Here is a 21,537-nt window from a genome sequence, read left to right as displayed (position 1 = left end):
GCTTAGGGGAGAAAAGAGTTTCCATCTCAGTGCCACCAAGTCCTGTGCTTTCGTAGCAGCTTCCCATCACTTACAGCCGTATACAACACAGAAGTCATTCCTCTAAGGTTTCCTGGGAGTCTCCAGTTTTATCTGCTGAAGTGTTACTGGAAAGCCCCAAGACTGGCCTAAAACCATCAACTGTGCTTAGCTGAAATGGAAATCAAACCAATTTCACTTTTTATAAATAATCAATTTAAACTTCATTAAGGAAGCTCAGCTTGTTCTGCTTAGACACTTAAGGTTGTCTTCATCCCTATGTAACAGGGAAAACCTGACTGAAACTCTCTGAGGTGTAGCAGAAATGATTTTACTAAAATTGTCCTCTAAAGTCAGCCCCCCAAAAATGGAAGCTGTCATTTAAGTCTTGATGCAGCCAGCAGGATTCTAGTATTTACACATAAGCTTACAAAAATAACACCTAAACCACATTTCTGATAGAAATCATGGCAGAGTAACTCACCATAGCTGATGTACCAATCACAAGAACAAGGATAATTTGAAGCTTTCCAGGATGATTCACTCCAGGAGGGATACTGAAATTGGAGTTACTGGATTGAATCATTCCCTTAATTGCTAGTATGAAAGAAGCAATAAAACCCACCAGCAGTACCACTGGCAGTATATAAAAAAAAATGCCATGTCGCTTAGCTAAATGTGAGGTGTCTTTATGCCTGTCTTTGATGCACCTTTCTCATCTGAAAGTAAGCCTTAGAGCAGTCCAAGTTGCAACTGATCTCTTGGGTGCCACACACCTTCAAGTTCTTATAAATGTTGTGTAAGGTACCAGCATGTGTTACATTGGAAAAGAGTCAAGAGGAGAATGTATTTAATAACCTATTTAGCTTTATGTTAATTGTGGGACTGGTGCATAGCCTAGTATTCTACATGGTGTCCTCGACATAAAAAGGACATGGAACTGTTGGAACAAGTCCAGAGGAGGGCCACGAGGATGATCAGGGGCTGGAGCACCTCCCATATGAAGCTAGGCTGAGAAAGTTGGGGCTGTTCAGACTGGAGAAGAGAAGGCTGTGTGGAGACCTCATAGCAGCCTTTCAGTATCTGAAGGGGGCTGCAAGGATGTTGGGGAGGGACTCTTCATTAGGGACTATAGTGATAGGACAAGGGGTAATGGGTTAAAACTTAAACAGTGGAAGTTTATATTTGGTATAAGGAAGAAGTTCTTTACTGTAAGGGTGGTGAGGCACTGGAATGGGTTGCCCAGGGAAGGTGTGAATGCTCCATCCCTGGCGATGTTTATGGCCAGGTTGGACAGAGCCTTGGGTGAGATGGTTTAGTGTGAGGTGTCCCTGCCCATGGCAGGGGGGCTGGAGCTAGATGATCTTAAGGTGCTTTCTAACCCTGACTATTCTATGATTCTATGGTATTCTTGGATTGCGGATGATATAAATGATTGTTCAGAGATAGCAGTTAATTACTGAAGAAAGGTCTAGTCTATGATGGGTTGCTATTGACAATGAAAGCCAACTAAGGTGGAGGTTAAATTGTCTCTTGCGTCTTACATAAATTATCTCTTGGTTGATCTGCAGCAACAGCATATTGCTCCCTGTATTGTGGACATTATTTAAGTGGTTTAGAGGGTATAATTTTAACAAAGACATCTAGAAAAGAAAATGGGAACTAACATGTTGGGGAGAAGCTAATCTGCTCTGCAAAAGTAAATGTTTCAGTCTTATTTTGTTATTAGAGTATTTAAGCAGAGGACAGGTTTTTCAGCATACTTGTAAGTTTGTTAAGCGTAGGAAAACACATAGTTTCTTCCATTATAATTTAAACATAGCTGCCTTGGACAGTTGCAGTTTTCACTTCATTTATGTGAGTCTAAAATACCAGTTTCCTAGCCCATAGACATAGCTGGTGACTAGGAATCTTAAACTCAGATGCTACGTGTAGCATATATCACAGGCACTGCATTACAGCATTTTAACATCAGTATCTTTTTCCTTTGCCAAAATAAACCTTTGGCAAAGGAGAAAGATACTCAACCTTCTAGGAAGAATTAAACTGTTGATCATCATATAATAAAATGGGTCAGACCCAGTGTTGGTTTAAATTTTTACTTCATCTTTAATATTTACTGAGAGAATAGCAAGCATCTAGTCTAAATAGATCATTAAAATAGGCAGACTGCACGTGGAATACTTCAAACAGCATGAAAAGAAACTTTCATAGCATTCTTGAAGTATCTTTTCCAGTGGTCACACTGGCAAAATTGCTCATAGATGTCCTATCTGAACATTTTATATGGAATTTAGAAGCATAAAAGACTACAGAAAATTGGCAGTTCTTGCAGAAGGAAAGAAAATTGTTTCTATAAGCTTTTTAGAAAGTTCACAATATTGTCAAGACCCCTTTTTCCAGATGGGAATGACAACCAGTCAGTATTAAATGAATTTACGATTCCATGGAATCCATCCTCGAGGTGGTACCAGGTCACTGGAACACCATTGTCCTCCAGTCTCTTCTTGTAAAGCAAGCCATCGTCCCTCAGCACATCATACTCACAAGTCAGGATGAAAGACTGAGGCAGCTGCTGAACCACAGCATCTTCGGCCAGCAGTGGGCACAGGTTGGGCTCACAGAATCTCTTCACTGTCTCATAAATCTCAGTTGAACAGTCCAGTAGCACATGTGGTTTGTAGCCTCTGACCTTAAATTTTTCGGGGATGTGATCTGGACTTACCCACTTCCCATAATTTAATTTTATGTCCATAGGAATATGGGAGCCCTCCAAGACCTCTTCCAGGTTTGATACATTCCCATCTAGGTACTGTAACATATAGAAAGCAGCACGTTCTCGGAATAAGGGAGGGACTCCCTGATTCTGCTGATAGGATGGTAAATTGAAGTCCAGGGCCTGCAGGCCTGGGTAGATCAAGACCTGAGCACGCAGGCTGGGGAGGTCTGATCTACCTGCAAGGGTCTGGCTAACAGCAGCTGCCAGATTGCCCCCAGCACTGTCCCCACAGACAGTTACATTGGCAGGATCCACTCCATAGTGCTCTGCATTCTTCATGAAGTGTATGGTGGCATTAAGACAGTCTTCATACGCAGCAGGGTATTTGTGTTCAGGGGCTAAACGGTACCTAGCACACAGAAAGTGACAACAAAAGTAAGAGAGGGAAGTATTTGTTTTAAATGTATTGCTGAAAACACTGGTTCTTGCAATCAGCAGGATTTTCTCTTTGATCATAAAATAAACTGCAGGTTGTTGGACCAGGTGGTGCAGATTAACCTGTTAGGATATCATCTGTTTAGGGCGTTTCCCAGGTATTTGACAACACAATAGTAGTCCACTGCAATCCTTTAGTCATTTTATGCTTTAGTTTTCCATGGGTCGGAGAGAAATGACAATACATCTGGTTTATGGCTTTGTTATAGTGTAACTATATCCTCATAATCCAAATCATTATGTCAGTATGTTGATGATGATATTAGCTTGTCATTCATATTGTGCATCTATAAGCATCAAGCAGAGTTTTCTTGAATACGGATTAAGTAGGATATATGGCTTACTATCCATTTACTATCAGTTTTGAATTTGGAATTTGAAAACAGTGATTCAAAACTTTATTTTCCAGGTGGGTATCCCAAAGCATTATTTGTGATGTAGTCAGCAGTGAAAACTTAGCCAGAGTCATTCTTCAGTGGCTCCAAACAAGAACAGAGTGAATTTGTACATCACATGCTTGACAAGCCCCACAGAAACACAGAACAGTTGTTGATGTGGTTAGAGAAGCTGTAAGGTTATGCTTACACTGTATGAAATAATCTGTAACAAACAGCATGAAGAGAGACTCACCCAACAGATGCAACCACAGATTCGCTTTCTCTGGCAATAGAGCGGCATAGCCTTTCATGGGTCTCTGAAAGAAACAGATTTGGTGGGGTTTGGTTTGGTTTAGTTTGGTTTGCCGGAGTATTAATTTTGTCTATTGCAGAAGTCAAAGAATTGCAAGAACAAAATACTCTCTAAGTTTCTCTGCCCCCTCCTACGTAGCTCCTCAGTTCTTTTGCACCTCCTCATATTCCTATTTCACTATTTACTTACTGTATTTTTTCCCCTTGTATCTTACTGTCCTTAAGAAAAAACACATAATGTACAGCAGATTCTTTCTTCTGACAGCCAGACTTAGGAGGCTGCATCTGTCATTATACTCCCAACTTCATAACTGCTTCAAGGTCAAGCGACACTTCACCATTTATGAAGTAGATACTTATTTAACTATATTAAAATATCTTTTTTTCTGTTAGGTATCTTACCAAGACTTCCAAATACCCATCCTCCTCCATGGAAAAACATGACTCCTCTCCTTTGGCTGGCAGATGGAGCCTTAGGCTGATAAATTCGTACAGGCACTTTTTCAAACCACAGGTCCTTGATTAAGAGCTTTGGGTCCACTTGTAGAATCTTTCTATCTTGCATGTACCGGACAAAGTTAACCTGGCTGCATATACCAATGTTTTCCAAAATCCTTCCCTGTTCAAAGGTAAGGAGAATTGGGAGTTCACTCAAGAGATACTGTATTTTCCAAAGTAAAGAAGCTGTATGGGCAGTATACTCCTGATCTTAATGTTGTATATTTTAGGGCAACCATAAAATATTTGAGTAGTATAGGTACAGTACAACTGAACAAATAGCAGCAGCATCATGAGAGGACACATGAGCAGCAGCATTCACTGAAGAACATAATCTCAAAGTAATGCAGCATTAACACAGTGGTGAAATATATCCCTTCACTTTCTCAGTGGGTCCTTTATGTAACACTGGAAATGAGTTTGCTTTTCACTGGATATTCTGTCCTTGCCCCTGAGGACATGTGGAGACATAGTGAAAGATGGTAGCTCTGGTGCTCATTTTCATCATGTGGACACTTGCCCAAAGTAGAGTTGACTAAGTTGAGAAATATATTTGATAATTGCTTTTTGAGTTCATGTCAGAGGTCTTCACTGATGTGTGCAATGCACTAGCAAGAACATCCTGAGATATTTAGTAGGCTTAAGCTTCTGTTCTTCCTACATGCCATCATGATATTCATGCCAGGCACCAGAAGATGAAAAGAATACAAATGAGAGCTACTGGTCTGATATATATTTGCAAAAATAGAAAAAAAACACATAACCTCTGTTTTGAAATACATTTTTTAGTCATGTCAAACTAGTACTTAGGTGCTTATGAAGATTTGGATCAAGCTTTTAGTATTCAGTATTTTGTTATGACTATGTCTTCTTAGACCACTACATTTGCATGCTTGTCAGCAGAGTGTTGTGACTCAAAGTGTATTTACTTACGAAAGACCTTTTCTTCAGTGACTCCAGCTCCTTATAATGTTCTCTATGCCTGATTTTTTTGATAAAGAAACTAATACATTTTGCAACATGCTGATTTTAATTAATTATAGAAACTAGTCTTATTATCTCTGATTGGGTACAAACATGATGCAATTATTTATTCTTTGGTATTTGCTATTTTCCAAGCAGAAATAAAACAACTACAAAGAGTATTCTCACCTTTGCATTCAACTTACTTGGGTTTTTTCAGCGTGTGTTGTTGACATTGCAGCGTACAATTCTGGTTCATGCTACTAATGGGCAGTGTATAAATATAAGGAGAGAACTGGCTTTTCCAGTTGCTTAAGTGAAGTAATCTCTTTCTAATCAAAACTTCTGTACATCCAAAGCATGAGAACATGGATCTAGAATTCTTCACTGTGGTCTGCTATAATCTAGAATATATCTGACAGAGATTTTTTATTTTTCTAAAACATTTTAAATAGTTTTTCCCTTTTGGAGGTGTTTAAGTGATTTATTAAATACATTACTTCTGTTATCTTGCGTGTTTCTAACACCTTCTGTCACCACAGCATCTATACACCTATCATTACATGAAATACTCCTGATTCAGTGAGATCCTGTGTCAGCAGAGATCACCAAAAGTTGAGTGCTGACAAGAGCTTCAACTCTTGTGGACCAGTTCCCACTTTCTTCCAGACCTGTTCACCTGAAGCAGCTAGGCTGGCCAGAACCCCTCATTCCTATCAGAGAAGCCTGCTCAGTTGCTGCAGGAGTTACAAGTACGTCTTCAGGGGAGATGGACTTCCTCCACCTCCTCTTGGGCAACATTGCCTGATTTTGTCATTTGTGTGACAAAAAATACCCCTTTCCCAAAGCAATTTTGAAATGTTCAGTTTCTAATTTTATCTTCAAGTAGATAACTCCTCATCCCCATATCTAAGGAAAGCTTGAAGGCATGTCCCAAAGACATCTGATATATTCTGAACCTATAATAGAAATGCAAATGATCCAACATGCAGAAGTGGTCTTAATCAAGTTGTTGCTAGGTTAGCACAATTCATTGTAGAAGCACAGTCAGACTTTCAAATTCTGTGTTAGGCAGCATTTACATCCTGCCTAGTGCCAGAGCCAGGCAGGACTGTAATAATGCAGCTTAGTGTCAAAATCTGGTCAAGGTTTACCTAGGAAAACCAGGCTTTTAAATCCAACATGCAGCATGATAGCAATGCCCTGCTTTCCTCTCTGGAAGCTAATTCCAAGCAGGGCTCTAGCATTGCATTATGTTTCAGATCTGCAGGTTCACCATGCTTCCATCAGAAACTGCACCAGGTTAACTTACCACCACAGCTCTGCTTATTAACATGATGTGGATGATTCGGAGCTTTACTGGCTCGTTCACTCCAGGAGGAATTTCTGAGTTGGAGAAATCAAAATTCATTGCCCCCAAGACCAGCAACACAAATCCAGCAACAAAAACTGCCAAGAACAGCACGAGCAGTGTGTATAAAACTGCCATTTTGCTGAGCAGCAAAGTGGTCTGAAATGTCTTTGATTTGACTTTCCCAGATGTCTTTGGCTTGTTACTTCCTGATTCTTTGTTCGTCATAAGGCTGCTCTAGTAAAAAACTTTCTCCTCCCTTTTTACGAATACCTTAGTTGGTATCTTGCCCTCTCCCACTTTCTTTCCCTCTTCTCCCTTTATTTCACAGAAGGTAAGTTGGTGAAACTCCTGAATTCGTTAAGAGATCTATGCCAGCATACTCTTGGAATTGTTGTAAGAAACCAGTCCTTAGCTGCGAGAGGAGTGTTAGGAAAAAACTGTATTAATATTAAATTAATTAGAGGTTGAAAATGGACACAGGGCATTTGTGTAGTTTGAGTTTGTGATACTATAAAGCAGTTGTGTTTCTCTAGGGTTATGCAGAGACAGGAACCTGCAGCTGGTGATTGTCACTCTAAAGGGACAGATGGATTGTCACCAGTGTGGTTTTGGAAAGGTCACTTGTGAAATTAGGTCATTACCTCAATCTCAGGTTTTTTGGTATTTATGTATTCTTCTAAAAGAAGAATGTGGTTAAAAAACCCACAGGAGGCTGACTTTAGGTTCATGATCAGATTACCTCATACCGGATAACCTCAGTAACCAGATAACCTCATAACCAGATAACCTCAGTGCAGCAGGTAGCACGTAAAATGACTTAAGGTGGTCAGCGATTAAAGAGTTTCAAATCAAACTGGTTTGCCTTGTTCTTGCTGTAGAATGGGATTGTGCAAATGTAGAGGTGAGTTGTGCAAGCGTAGAATGGGATTGTGCAAATGTAGAGGTGGTTTGTGCTAATGTAGAATAGGATTATGCAAACGTAGAGGTGGCTTGTGCTGATGTAGAATGGGATTGTGCAAACGTAGAGGTGGCTTGTGCTAATGTAGAATGGGACTGTGCTAATGTAGAATGGGATTGTGCTAATGCAGAGATGGGTTGTGCAAATGTAGAATGGGATTGTGCAAACAGAGGTGGCTTGTGCTAATGTAGAATGGGATTGTGCTGATATAGAGATGGGTTGTGCAAATGTGGAACGGGATTGTGCAGACATAGAGGTGGCTTGTGCTGATGTAGAATGGGATTGGGCTGATGTAGTATGGGAGTATGCTAATTTAGAGATAGGTTGTGCTAAGGTAGAGATGGGTTCTGCTAATGTAGAATGGGATCATGCTACTGCAGAGATGCTGTAGCTTCAATAATGCTTGAGATACTAATTGCGAATCTAAGTCTGCAATTCCTCAAACAACTGGGAAGTCAGACCATTGTTGAAATTGCAAATTCTCAGGGAAATGAAAGGTAAAAATGCCACTTCATTAAGCAGCCATGTTATAATTTGTTGTTGGGGCTTTTTTTATGTTAAATTGTAAGCAATAGGGGAAGTACCATGTCATTTGAGTCAGAAAACTTTCTAAAAAATGAAATTTTGTAGGATTAGCAAGAGTGTGGTCTCTGTTTGCCAGTGTTGCATTGTTCCTCTCACCACAAGGTGTTCATTTAGGTTTATCAGTGAGTATATGTTTAGCAGATATAATTTGCTGTTGTAATAGAAGTACTTGAAATGCTAGCTTTTATTTTTTTTTGTTATTGAAAGCATCACAATTGCCACACTATTACAGTGATAAGAGAATATGACATTGTGCTTTTCTACTCTCTTACCTATGCAATCTTCAGAGCTTTTTCAACAAACATAGCGTAACAGGTAACATAAAAGGTCCTCTTGAGCATAATCTTAAGAGAAAAAGAGTACAGAAAGGAAACCAAGTCTCACCTCTGCACTTCTGAAACATGCACACACTAATTACAGTTTAGGGATTCCAGTTCAAGAATCAAGTTCCAAAATGAAACATCATTTCTCAGATTTCAAACGGAATCAACCGCATACTAACTCCAGTTCAGGACTTCCACTTCAGACAGAAGCCTTTCTTCTGACTTGAAGAAAGAAACTTTCAAGAACAGCATAGTCTGTGCAAACTAACCCTAGGAATTAAAACACATAGCTGCAATTTCACTACCAGACATAAGACTTCACAGAACCTGAATCATTGGGCTCTCCATCTGATACCCTGAATATCTGTCGTTCACAAGGGCCAGAGTAGACCCTGGTTGTTGTCTTGAGCATTCGTCAGGAAGAGGTGTTCTTGCTGCTTGTCTTGAAGGTGTGACAGGCATGCAAAGACAGTACAATTGCTTGAGTTGAAGTGAAACAGTATGTGCCAGGTGCCTACTTATGCATCTTGATCTTAATGGTGGGGTTTTCTAATCATGGTTTCTGGAATGGTGATGCTTTAAATAATCTTTACATTTGTTTGAGAGCCACTGCAGAAACACAAATTAGAAAGTGGAAAATGCAGTCAAAATCTGGTATCAAAAGTGTTTACATTCTTTGCCAAGTGTAAATTCACCAAGGATAAAGTAAGATTTGCATCTTTGTTCTGAAAAATACTTCTATAAGCTGTTTATAAAATTCACTGTACTATCCATTATCTTTTTCCCAGTTAAAAAGGAAAATATCCCATATCCAAAAAAGGGCAAAATTCCATGGAAACCACTCTCAGAATGGTACCAGGTTACTTGAACGCCATTGTCCTCTAAGCGCTTCTTGTATAACAGCCCATCATCCCTGAGCACATCAAACTCACACGTCAAGATGTAGCTTTCCGGGAGCTGGCGAATAATGGAATCTTCAGCTAAGAGTGGGGAAAATGTTATTGCTAAAATTTCTTTGATTGCTTCATGGACTTCAGGTTTATATGAGGTGGGTTTCTGAGGTACGTAGTCTCTCAACTTGAATTTGTCAGGAATAATGTCAGCACTTACCCATTTCTTATACTTCTGTTTCATACTCTCGGGAACATGGCGGTTTTGGAGAACATCTTCCAAAACTGATGTTTCTTTATTAAGATAGCGAAAGCAGAAGTAGACAACTGACTTCCGAAACAACAGGGGCACTGAAGCATTCTGCTGGTAGGAAGGCAAGTGAAAATCCAGGCCCTGCAGTCCTGGATAAAGTAAAACCTGAGCACGTACTTTTGGGAGATCTCTTTTATTCAGCAATATTTGGCAAATAACTGTAGCAAAATTGGCTCCACAGCTGTCACCACTAAGGATGATGAGAGCAGGATCCACATGATACTCTTCTAAATTCCTCATAAAATACAAGGTGGCATTGAGACAATCAAAATACTGCCCTGGGTATGGGTGTTCAGGAGCCAAACGATAACTGGAATGTCAAGGATACCATGGTTATTGTCACAGCGAGTATAAAAATGCAATTTAGTTTTCATTTTAACCAGTGCAGACTGGAAAGACAAACTAAGGGTATTACAGCTATTTTAAAATATTGGTCCTATAAGCGCATTTCTCAATGGAATAAAAGGCTAAAGTGAAGAATTAGGGAGTACAGTTTGCAGTAGTAGATGTTTTCAGTATAGGTTTCAGATAGGTTTCGGCTGTACACTGTGTTACCATAAATACTTTGATGTAAAAGTAGCACTTACCCCACAGACACAACCACTGAGTTGCATTTTTTGGCCATATAGCAGCATATTCTTTCATAGGCTCCTAAAGAGAAAATCAGAAATTATATGTTAAAAATCAAATATCCTTTTGAAATGGAAATTTAGACCCTTGAACATAAGCTTTGTGGAAGGCACTGCAACGTGAGACCCATGAGTAATTTCTGCTGTGGTCTTTACCTGTTAATGTATTTTCTGGTTATTGATTGGTGGCTGTTAGGGCATAATATAAGCAACATAAGAATGGTCGTACTAGGACAAACAGATGTCTGTCTAGGATGGTATCACATCTCAGATGTTCTTCTCTAAGGAGAAGCATAACCTGAGGGCAAGCATCTATAAGTAATAAGCATACAAGAAGCTGAGGCTCAGGGCACTCCTCTGAGACAGACACTGTGTCTTCATATTAAATGCCCTTGGTTAATGTTTCTTCCCTGAATTACTCACACCACTTCCTGAAGCCATGATTTTAACATTAACAATTTCGTGCAGTGAAGAATTCCATAGCTTGCTTACAAAGGTGTAAAAAACTGTTTCTATTTGCTCGCTTTGTGCCTCAATTTCACTACTTCCATTTGATGACATTCACTTCCGTGCTGTATGAAATGGTGATAATTATTCCCTGTTTAACTTCTTTTCCATCTCATGGTTTGTAGACATTTAGTGCATCTGTATTTGTCTGAGCCTGAAGGATCATAGTCTACTCATTTTCTGTACAGCAGCACTTTTCTCCTTTGATACTGTATCTTATTTGAGGTACGGGAACCAGAACTATAAGCAGTATTCTGTATTTACATGCACAGTGGATTTATTACAGTGGTATAAAGAAGTTCCCAGTTTTGTCCTTTCCTAATAATAATTCCTTGCATTTTATTTGCTTTCTGACTGCTGCTGGGCACTAATTCAACATTTTCAGGCAATTTTCTACCATAATCCCAAGATCATCTTCCTGCAAGGGGAAGTCTGCTTAGAGCCCATTGGTTTATTTATAAAGGTAGGATGCTGTGGTCATGTCTGACTTCTCTACACACCATTTCACCTGTCATTTTATTGTCTAATCCTTCGCTATCATAAAGACACTGCAGGTTTTCAGCCATCCACTTACTAGCCCAGAGGACTTCGTATCAGCTTTCAGCATCTTTTTTTTTTCTGACTAAATTGATTAGCACTGACCTCAGCACAGATCTCCTTATGGGAATCTCCCAGGAATATCCCAGAACTCATCTTTTTTCTCTCTTTTAATCAGTTTTTATCTAAATATGTCATGGGTGTATAGCCTCTTTAAGAGGCTCTTTTGGAAATCAAAGTAGGTTTTATCAACTCAGTCTCCTTTATTGCTGTATTTGCTGATTCATTTAAAAAAGCTTAAATTGATTTGTGAAGCATGACTTCCATTTGTATGGATTTTAAGGAGTAAGTCATATTTACCTGTCCACTGATTTTGTTCTTCATTGTAGCTTTTGCTAATTTTCTAGTTGCAGACTTCATGTTTACTAGGATATAGATTCCACAAGTCCTTTAAAAAGCTTGACATAGAATCACAGAATTCCAGAATAGTCTGGGTTGGAAGGGACCTTAAAGCTCATCCAGTCCCAACCCCCTGCCACAGGCAGGGACCCCTTCCACTAGAGCAGCTTGCTCCAAGCTCCTGTGTCCAACCTGGCCCTGAACACTGCCAGGGATGGGGCAGCCATCTCTGGGCAGCCTTCTCTGGGCACCCTGTGCCAGCAGCTCAGCACCCTCACAGGGAAGAAGACCTGATGTTAGTTGCTGTCCTGTCACCAAGTACCAGTGTGAATTCAAGTGAAAGGTCACATTCTATAATCAGTGTATCAGTGTGGGTATTATCTTAATGGCATGTGAACAACAACAACAATTATGCCACCACACTATGGCAACTACAGCTATGGTGTAGGTTTTTTTCTGCCACTGAAAGGAATTCACCTTTCACTTAGATCACAGCGGCTTATCTTAAGTCCTCACCGCCACCCAAAGTAGCTCTAGAACTAGAAGTGTTACAGGTAGTGCCAGCCTAACACTCCACCCAGACTAACATGCTCTGCAGTAAAACAAGGGTAGCTTATTTCTACACAGTGCAGAATGGAACCTCAGTTCCTGGAATTTACATTATTATTTCTGCATGATGTTAAGCAAAACTTGGTAGACTCTCAAACTCATTTGCAGATAACTGGAGTCTGCCTGGGGTGTAGTGGAGACTTACCATGTGAAACAGTAAAGGATTCAAACCCCACAAACTTCCCTGTCTGACCCCTGGAATGAAGTCTGCATTTCCATGTTAGGTACTGGCTTCCAGACAAAGCACACACTAACTTGGCTGCTCAGGAGGAGATCCAGAATAGATAGGAGGAGGCTGAGAGTAGCAACTGAGACAATCAAAGTTGTCTTCCTGTCTGAAAAAGAACTAAAGTATTCTGTGCAGTGTTGCCACAAGGATCGGTCTTCCCCAGATTGGTTCTATTTTTGATGCCTATTTATTATTTACATTTTCCTTGATTTTGATTCCTCGTTTGCTGAATGGGAATATATTTACACATTATTTTTTAATGTATTCTTTAAATTCTTTCTTGGGCAATATTATACCTTTTAGACTTTCCTTTGATGCATAGACTGCAAGTTGAGAAACAGTTTCATAGTGTTTCTATACAAAAGATGAGTGGTGAGCACAGAAGTATTTAAATTCCACACTTTGAGGCCCTATCCAGACTTACAGAAAATGCTTTAGTCCAGTTGAGATCAAAACCTAAAAGTTTGTCCTTGGGAAGTAACCAAAGCATTACTCCAGAGAATTAAGCCAGAATGTGGTTTTTTAGCAACAGTATTGCCATTTTCATGATGTAATAATTCCTGAAAGTAAATCTAGGTTCATTTGTGTGTCAGCCTAAAAGGATTTTAAGTTGCATTTCTGGCAAAGATGGAGAACAGAGGAGCGGGGAAGAGACCTGATTGAAACCCTTACTCCAGGACTGCTGCTGTATTTTCAGCTAGGCATTAGTTAAGTTACAAGAACATCCTGTAAGCTCAGCTTCCCACTCAGTGACCTATGAGTTTTGTTTCAATGGTCTCTTTTTCTCTGTGCCAGCAAACTGAATCTTTCTCAGAGTCAGCAGGAAGAGCAGTGGAGTCCCTCTGCTGTTAGCTGACAGCTGACCCAGGAGGTTCTGGAACACAGTTCTGGATTTAGAAGCCTTAGATCTGCTTTCATCAACTTAGCCTGTAGCCCAAAGGAAGTAGAAATGCACTAGGCTATTAATTCTACAAGGCAGTTAGTAGTGAGATTGCAAAGGCTATTGTCAGTAGGAAGAGCAGGTGAGATATTGACAGCGTCTGAAGGTAAAAAATATAAAGGTTTGGATTTGATTTTAAAAATAAAACTTGCTCTTTTCTTACTAATGCTTCCAAATGTGCCAGCACCTCCATGAAAATACAGTATTCCTCTTCTTTTGCCAGGAGGTGGCCATTTGGGCTGATAAATCCTCAGTGGTACCTCATCTACTTTGAGGTCTTTGATAAGAAGTGTTGAATCTCTCCGTGGTGGTATTCCATCGAGCACAATTCGCATTAAGCTTAAGTCACTGCAGATTCCCAGCTTCTGCAAAATCTTTCCCTGTTGAAAAGAAAGAACTTGGAAGAAGAGGAGCAATGTTGGCTTGCTTCTGATAGACAGCATCATTATATGTACATGCGGTTCACTAGGTACAGTATACATATAGCTGGGGGGGGGTTTAGTTTTCATGTGAAATGGTTTTCCAATGTAAAGTGGCTGCAGTTTGACAGATGCATTGAAAAATCTAAGTAAGCTTTTTAGTCATATCAGTTTTATGAGATAATATAGTGTGTTTCATACAACTACGCTTACAGGTTTCAGGGGGGTGAATTGCTTCTTCTTTTCTCTCTTAAGCCATTATCTTCCAGCTCCAAACTATCCTATCAAAATAAAAGCAAAATCCTCAGTTTTAAGAAAGTTCACTTACCAAGACCATGGTTGTAATCATCACTGAATGATAAAACCGCAGCTTTAGAGGTTGGTCAATTCCGAGTGGCAGTTCTGAGCTGAAAAGATCATAAAATACCCCCCAGAAAAACAATGCTGGTAATACAACAGGAGAGATGAAAACCATCCCTATTGTTGCTAAAGTCACATAAACAGATGCCATTTCACTTCAGTAGATGTGGATGCTAAGAAAGCCCTGTGCTGCCTTAAGCCTTGTTTTCAAGTGGTTCTGACATGTCTTCACAGGAGACTAAGCACTCACTTCATAAGCAGAAATGAAAAGTTTATTAATGTTGCAACATCCTATTTTTCTCCACCCTTCTTTTGCTAATGATATTACTGGCAACAAGTCGTTATACTTAAAAAAAGGGCAGGGGGACAGTTTACCCTTTACAAAAGGTGGAGTTCTGAGTATATGGAATTGACTTGTACTGTGAGCTCTTCACTAGCAATGAGAAATGATTATTCAGAGGAGCCCTTATTTAAAGATGGTCTATGTTTGTTTTGTTGTGGATTCATTATGGATGGACATTCCTGTTGTAGTGTTGAACTGTAGTGATGTGGGGCTACTTGCATTTGTCATCAAGGTGTGTACTTCTCTGGGAAGAAAAATACTCATTAACAATCATATTTTTTTAATAAACTTTGGTTTATACTGTACATTAAGACTTGCATTGTTTGTCACTGGTTTTACTTGTACTCCTACTCCAGTGTGAAGAGTGATACCTGTGCATAAAACATCTTGTGCAGCTAACATAATGTAGCACATACATCACAGGTTATACACTGAGCACAGGTAGTCATTTAAACCAAAATTGAAGCATGAATGTGTGTCTTAATGCACAGTAAGATCTCTTCAGATACAGAGTGGTGTATTTGGAGACTCTGTTTCTGGTAAAAGCTTCTCACCAATTAAACTCAGAATTTGATATTGATTGCAATTCTTTGTAGCTCTATGTAGAGGCATGATGAATACATGTGTATCAGTGACGGCTAATTGAAGTTGATGGCAGTTTGTGGTGAAATAATTTTTATGGCTTATGTTCTTTTCACTGAATTTCATTTTCCACACAATGTTAAAGTTACAGCTCCCAAGACTTTTTCCTGACCTGTCTTTTAAAGTGGAAATCAAGTCTGAAAACTGCTTTAGTCCTTAGCTTCATTGGCAAGTATTTAAAACAAAGCAATCCTGACAGCTGATTTGCACAATTTTAGCTTGTGGAGATAACAATGTGTGGGATAAAGCAACGTAAATTTACACCAAAGTTTGTGAAACGGGCAAATCATCAGTTGTTCACAGTAAGGGCTTTTTCCTTGCTGAGGTTGGCTGATTTGTGGCTGCCTTTCCCCTTCCATGGAGTACAAAGTGATCCTGTGTGTTACAAACATCAGACTGCAGAGTGTTGAAGCCAAACCCTGATATGCCTGGTCAGTGCTCATTTTGGCCTCAGCTTATCAGCATCTAACCATAGGGCTCTTCCTGCGGCACAGCAGGGTCATCTGCTGATGTTTTTAGTTAGGAATTCTCTAAGTAATCTCTGTGTAGTGTAATGATAGAACATAGCCCATGGGGTTTTGATTGATTATTTGGGTTTCCAAACAGCAGAACAACACAGTTCTTACTAAAAGCTTATTTCTGGTGTCTGTGCCATCAGTCAAAATATCCTGAAATGAATTGCCACATGGGGCAGCTCTGAATATTGTATTTCAGCATTGAAAATGGTCTTTTATATTTGAATCCTTGGAGAAGGAAAATTCTGTGTTTCCAAAAGAATCTGTGATCAAGAGGAGTAAACTCACAGAGGCACTTCTTATTGCAGTGGCAGTAAATGACACTCTTAAGAACAACCAACAACATGAATAACCTGATGTTTGGAATAGAGCAGTTCAGATTATGAAAGCCTCATGCCATGGAGGACATGTGTATCTGCTGGAGCTGGATAAACTGTTGCTGACACTGTACTGGCAGGAGTCTTTTCTTCACAGTATTCGGTGAGTCAATAATTAAACACCATTAATCAAAACCAAAACACCTGAGAGATGCCACCTCTGTTTTGAAACTGTGATGGATCCGATAGAGTGTAAGGAGTAGTTCTTGACTGCCTCTTTTATTTTAAATATAGATTGAAAAGTGGACAGTTTGTGGGGGGTGTTTATTTGCTTTTTGATGTCATGCTCCTGCAGTTGCCTTCAGGAAGTATCTGTTGTACAGTTGTGCCAATTTGAACAAAAATCTTTCTGTTGTGCATTATAGCCCTTCTGTTGTCAAAGCAATGTTGGTTAAGTAATGTTTCAGAATAATTTCTTCATGTTTTAGTTTTAATCACTTAATATCCTAATATTTTACTCTTAGACCATACTCTGAGTATGCCTAATCAGAGCATATTCTGTCTTCTAAATCAGCTCCTCGGTCCTTCTTCACTGTCCAGTTTCCATGTTTTTCCATAAGCAAGCAAATCTCGTGGTCTTAGAGCTGCTCAGTCCTTCTGGGATGCTCATGCACAACTGTTTTATGATTCTCAGTGCCTTGCATTCCAAAATGCTCCTGTGACTCCTATACTCCTGTGGCTGCATGTCACTTTTGTAGTAATGCTTATTCTGAGATGCTTCAAATCTTTCCAGCCTGGTCAGGCTGTTCCTGCTGATAGAGGGGTAGAGATATCTATGATCATTGTCAGACTGGCACATTTCTAACAGTCAGTGGGGCTTTTGGTGGGCTTTTTTAATTGTTTTTAACATGTTAAATTGTTGGAAAAAAATGTTTTACCTCCCTTCAGTCCATTCCATAAAGTGAGTACCTCATGACTTTGCAAACAGAAAGGCTTCTCTTTCTGGCAGTAGATAGATATCCATCCCATATACAAAGCTACTAGGTGTTTGCTGATGTGTTTTGCTACATCCATTCTTCTTTCAGCAAGCTCGTTGCAAAACCCCAGCTTCCACAGAGTCTTTGCTTGTCAATAGGTAAGAACAGCCTTGAATTAGCTGAGAAATAAACTGGAGAAAATGAACACAGCTTGGCATTTGGCATTGTAAGGTGCCCTATGGATTTACATATGGTTCTTTATTCTTATCAAGCAGGCAGCTCATAGCTCACAAAACTGATACTTTATTCATTGAATTTAGTATTGCTGGAAACTGATTTATTTAATGTATCAGTTGGTGAGTCCAGAATGAGAATAATCGAGTCAGTTCTTCCCATTTTCTCATCAGCGAGCCTCTCTTTATGCAAGATGTTAGTCACCTCTGAAATCCATTCTTAATTTTTCAGCCTATTTGTAATGGTTATAGTAATCATGGGAAGGCAAAGTATTATAACAGTAACATGTTCAAAGAAATATTTGCTGTTTTTTCCCAGGCTTAGCCTGTTGGGTTTTAAAGGCTTATGTAGCTGTGGCATCAGACCTCTTTGCACACTGAGAATGTAAAACTCATCAAGGTCACATAAACTGTTTATCAGCAGAAGTGGGCAGGTTTCAAACCAAACATTAATCAAGACAAAAGTGTCAGGGCAGTTGGAGCTAATGACTTACCTGAATGTCATGTGCTATTAGGTAATTTTGTAGCACAATTAGACTCCATAGTGCAACTTAACTAACTTGGTTTTACCAAGTGGAGCATGTAAGAAAGTCACTGTCCTCCAGTTCACATTTCCTTTCTTGTATTAATGTAAACAAATGACTGAAACCATCTCAGACCTCTTCATACCTGTAAGCTTTGATCTCCTGATCTGTGAAATGGATTTAGTATGCCCTTTACAGTGACAGTTACAGCTTAGTATGTGCTCTATGATACTGGTTTTTAAAGGTGCTAGGTATTTGCTTAATCTATTTCCTTCTTCATTTAGCCTGCCTCCTACCTACCTTTCGGTTTCCTCCCTATTAGTTATCTCCATCTCCCCACCCAAATTAGTAGCTACTCCCTATGCATTTTGCTCTTACTCATGACTAAAAGCTGTCTTCCATTTAGTCTGCCATGAATCGTTATTTTAACCTTTCCTTTCTAAGTTATTTTTTGAAGTGTATGTCTTTCAAATGACTCTTAGGTTAAACATCTGGATGTGTCTTGGTAGCTGTGCAGTTCTGTTCCTAAGAATGGGTAAACTCTGCTCCACACAAATGGACTCCAGATAAACTGCTCTGGAACATCCACCTGGGATTTCATGACAGGTCACCACACCAAAGTATATTCTTATTGTGATAAGTAGTTTGAATATGAATATAAAAACTACAACTGACCTTCGTTTGCTGTGGCCAGATTTGTCTGAGACTCATTACACCAAATATATAGGTTAGCAGTTTCTTCACGATCATGAGAGTGTCAGCAAACACAGTGAATCACTGAGGAAATTGGCAATCAGAGAAAGAAGACTGACAGGATTAAAAGCAGCCATAGTTTGCAGGATTATGTCTGTTTATTTCAGGAGTGGTATAGACAATGGGCATCATAGGCAGAGAATAATGTTAAATGCTTTTAAATAAATAATATTATTTATAAATAATATAGTTACTAAATTTGAAATGTTTTCTGATTGCCTGCTTATTTTTAAAAATAAAAATATGCAACTTGCTGTTGTATACTGACTTTTAACTAGAGTGGTACAAAGAAGTGATGTAAAGATAGCAAAGCAAAAGATAACTGAAGTTGTAGACTTATGTAATAGACAATGGTAACATGACTGATATAGAACAGGTATCTAACTTTAAAATTATTGTGTGTTCTATTATTAAACATACAGCTTTAGTCTATGAAGACATAACAACAGGTTCAGTAAAAATATTTAGTATGTAAAAATATTTAATATGTAAAAATATTTGATATATAAAAATATTTACTGGTCTAAACCAGAGATCGACCTGCTGTAATGTATTTTGGGCACTCAGATTCCGTGCCATAAACAAAGAGAAGTTTGCCAGGTTATTCTGCTGGCATTAAAAACTCAACTGTGCACTGACATCTGGTGATGGGGGTGGTGCACAGCAATTTGCTTTCCCTTAATTTCACATCTACAACACATAGCTGCTCAAATAGTGTCAAGACCTCCCAGCTGTACTGCACTTTCCAGCATTTCACTAGGGTTTGGATCTTGACAGTGTTCTGATCTGCTCCTGAATCCTACTATTTGAGTCACACTGCCTGTGTGCCAAAGCATACAGACCAGCTAAAGAAATGGCTCGTGTCCACATTATTTGGGGTTAATAATAGTACCAGCTTTTATTAACCAGCTTTGTCCATACCCTGTTACTGCCTGGGTGGTCTAGGATGGTCTGTCTCTTTACTCAGGATGCAAACTCTAGAGTAAATGATTGCCTCAGCCATATTCACCTTCCCTTTTGGAAAGAAGCAGCTGTTTCTGTCAAGATGGGAAGTAACTGCCTGTTGTGGTATAAGCCCAGCCGGTAACTCAAGCATGCAGCCACTTGCTCACTCCCCCCCTTCTCCCTCCCCCTGCTCCCAGAGAGATGAGGAGGAGAATCGAAAGAATGTAACTCCTGTGGGTTGAGATAAGAGCAGTCCAGTAACTAAGGTATAACCACTACTGCTACCACCAATGATAATGATAAGGGAAATAACAAGGGAAGAGAATACAACTGCTCACCACCTGCCAATCGATACTCAGTGATCTAGCCCTTCCACGTAACTGCCCCCAGTTTATATACTGGGCATGACGTGCTGTGGTATGGAATACCTCTTTGGTTAGTTTGGGTCAGGTGTCCTGTTTCTGCTTCCTCCTGACTTCCCCTCCTCCCTGGCAGAGCATGAGGCTCACAAAGTCCTTGGTCAGAGTAAACATTTGAGCAGCAACAAAAACCATCGGTGTTACCAGCGCTGCTCCCAGGCTGAAAGTCAAACCCACAGCACTGCACCAGCTACTAAGAAGGAGAAAAATGACTGCTACTGCTGAACCCAGGACACTGCCCCATTTAAGGAAGCATACTTGTTAGGATTGTATTTTCCTAAGTTCTTCATAGGCAAAGACTCCTTGATAACGTTTAAAAGAAAAAGATGTGTAGTATCTTCAGCATGTCTTTTTGGGGGGTTTAATACCCATGAGAGATTTATCAGTTTTAAGCCTTCTTCTTAGTCTGACTACATATGTATTTTAGTGTTAGGAATGTAACGTTGTATTGCTTTATGGACAAACTGCCCCTGATGTCAATGGAGTGAGTAAATCTCAGCATTCATGGCATAGGTGGCCCATATGAAAATCAGGTAGCATTCAAAAATCAATGTTAACTGGTTATGTTTGCCTAGAAATGAGGAAAATACTGTAGAAGACTTCTGGGGGGCTTTTTGCTTATTCAGGTTGTATTCATACAGAAAAGCCACATGGAAGAGCCCTGTAAAACTTCTTTTTCCTGCCTATACTGAATAAGTGTAACTAACTAAATGTCACTGATACTATTCTAGCAGGCTTTATTTTCTCATACACTGAATGTAACTAAGACAGCCATACCAAGCATTGCAGAGCATCCTTCGTTTGTAGGGTGTCTTCTGTCTGAACACTTACCTTACATGATTGTCTGCAGCATGCTTTGCTTTTGATTATAGCTTAAATAAGCCAGTGGTGGGCAGAAAGCACATACAATAATATCAGTAAAAAGATTCTTATTTCTAAATGCCAGAGCTAGAAATTTCTCTGACAAGATCAAAACTAATTCATAGTGTTCCAGGTATTAATTTAAGCAAAGATAGATAGTTAGAAGTTTTGACTGTAAGATTGCTTCCTTGCCCTGCTCCCATTTCTGTATGGAAATGCATCTTGCCTCCAAGTATAACTCACTGAAGAATTTAAGGCATTAGTGTCTAATGACATCAATCATTATAATGCAGGTTAAAAGATTACAGTAAAACAGAGGAAACAGTTAACACTGTAAGATGTTCGCCTCAGAAAAAATGTGTCATCAAAACAGTTACTGATATTTCTTGGCAAGACTTGCTTTCATTTCCAAGACAAAAGCCTCAGACATTTATTATGCCATTTTATTTGTATTTTTTTACTTAATATTTCTCTCATCTTGTAAAAAGTTTAAGATCAATGTGAACTTTTCTTTTTTGTGTGTTGTTTGTGGGGGGTTCTTTCTCCTTAATTCTCCTTTCTCTGCCTGAATTTA

At 39.4% G+C, this 21,537-nt stretch overlaps 3 protein-coding genes across 3 annotated transcripts in view; 1 reads left to right on the top strand and 2 right to left on the bottom strand.

Moving 5' to 3' along the window:
• Positions 1-21,537, top strand: part of LRRC38 (leucine rich repeat containing 38) — an 87,768-nt gene that overhangs the window by 49,512 nt on the left and 16,719 nt on the right. The gene's annotated exons all lie outside the window — the stretch shown is intronic.
• LOC130607244 (arylacetamide deacetylase-like 4) lies at positions 2,348-7,036 on the bottom strand. The gene is made up of 4 exons (XM_057424188.1): positions 6,695-7,036; positions 4,324-4,540; positions 3,863-3,926; positions 2,348-3,146 (listed from the first exon to the last, which is right to left on the bottom strand). The coding sequence occupies exons 1-4, from the start codon at positions 6,959-6,961 to the stop codon at positions 2,372-2,374; spliced, it is 1,323 nt and encodes a 440-aa protein (XP_057280171.1). The 5' UTR covers positions 6,962-7,036; the 3' UTR covers positions 2,348-2,371.
• On the bottom strand, positions 8,920-14,660 carry LOC130607246 (arylacetamide deacetylase-like 4). The gene is made up of 4 exons (XM_057424190.1): positions 14,403-14,660; positions 13,819-14,035; positions 10,393-10,456; positions 8,920-10,115 (listed from the first exon to the last, which is right to left on the bottom strand). The coding sequence occupies exons 1-4, from the start codon at positions 14,583-14,585 to the stop codon at positions 9,341-9,343; spliced, it is 1,239 nt and encodes a 412-aa protein (XP_057280173.1). The 5' UTR covers positions 14,586-14,660; the 3' UTR covers positions 8,920-9,340.

Source organism: Pezoporus wallicus, unplaced genomic scaffold, assembly GCF_028554395.1.
Source record: "Pezoporus wallicus isolate ANWC-B61680 ecotype Strahan unplaced genomic scaffold, APGP_CSIRO_Pwel_v1 contig_11175, whole genome shotgun sequence".
NCBI lineage: Eukaryota > Metazoa > Chordata > Aves > Psittaciformes > Psittacidae > Pezoporus > Pezoporus wallicus.
Note: the sequence above shows the minus strand (reverse complement) of the source record. Positions and strands in the feature narration are given on the sequence as shown.

Bases quoted from the DNA above. Each gene is read 5' to 3' on its own strand.
- LOC130607244 (XM_057424188.1), bottom strand. From the start codon at position 6,961: ATGACGAACAAAGAATCAGGAAGTAACAAGCCAAAGACATCTGGGAAA. The intron at 3,927-4,323 runs GTAAGATACCTA...TGTTTCTTTCAG, and splicing joins ATGGGTATTTGGAAGTCTTG to AGACCCATGAAAGGCTATGC. The intron at 3,147-3,862 runs GTGAGTCTCTCT...TCTGTGTGCTAG, and splicing joins TCTGTGGTTGCATCTGTTGG to GTACCGTTTAGCCCCTGAAC.
- LOC130607246 (XM_057424190.1), bottom strand. From the start codon at position 14,585: ATGGCATCTGTTTATGTGACTTTAGCAACAATAGGGATGGTTTTCATC. The intron at 10,457-13,818 runs GTAAGAAAAGAG...TTTTCTCTTTAG, and splicing joins TGGCACATTTGGAAGCATTA to GAGCCTATGAAAGAATATGC. The intron at 10,116-10,392 runs GTAAGTGCTACT...TTGACATTCCAG, and splicing joins TCAGTGGTTGTGTCTGTGGG to TTATCGTTTGGCTCCTGAAC.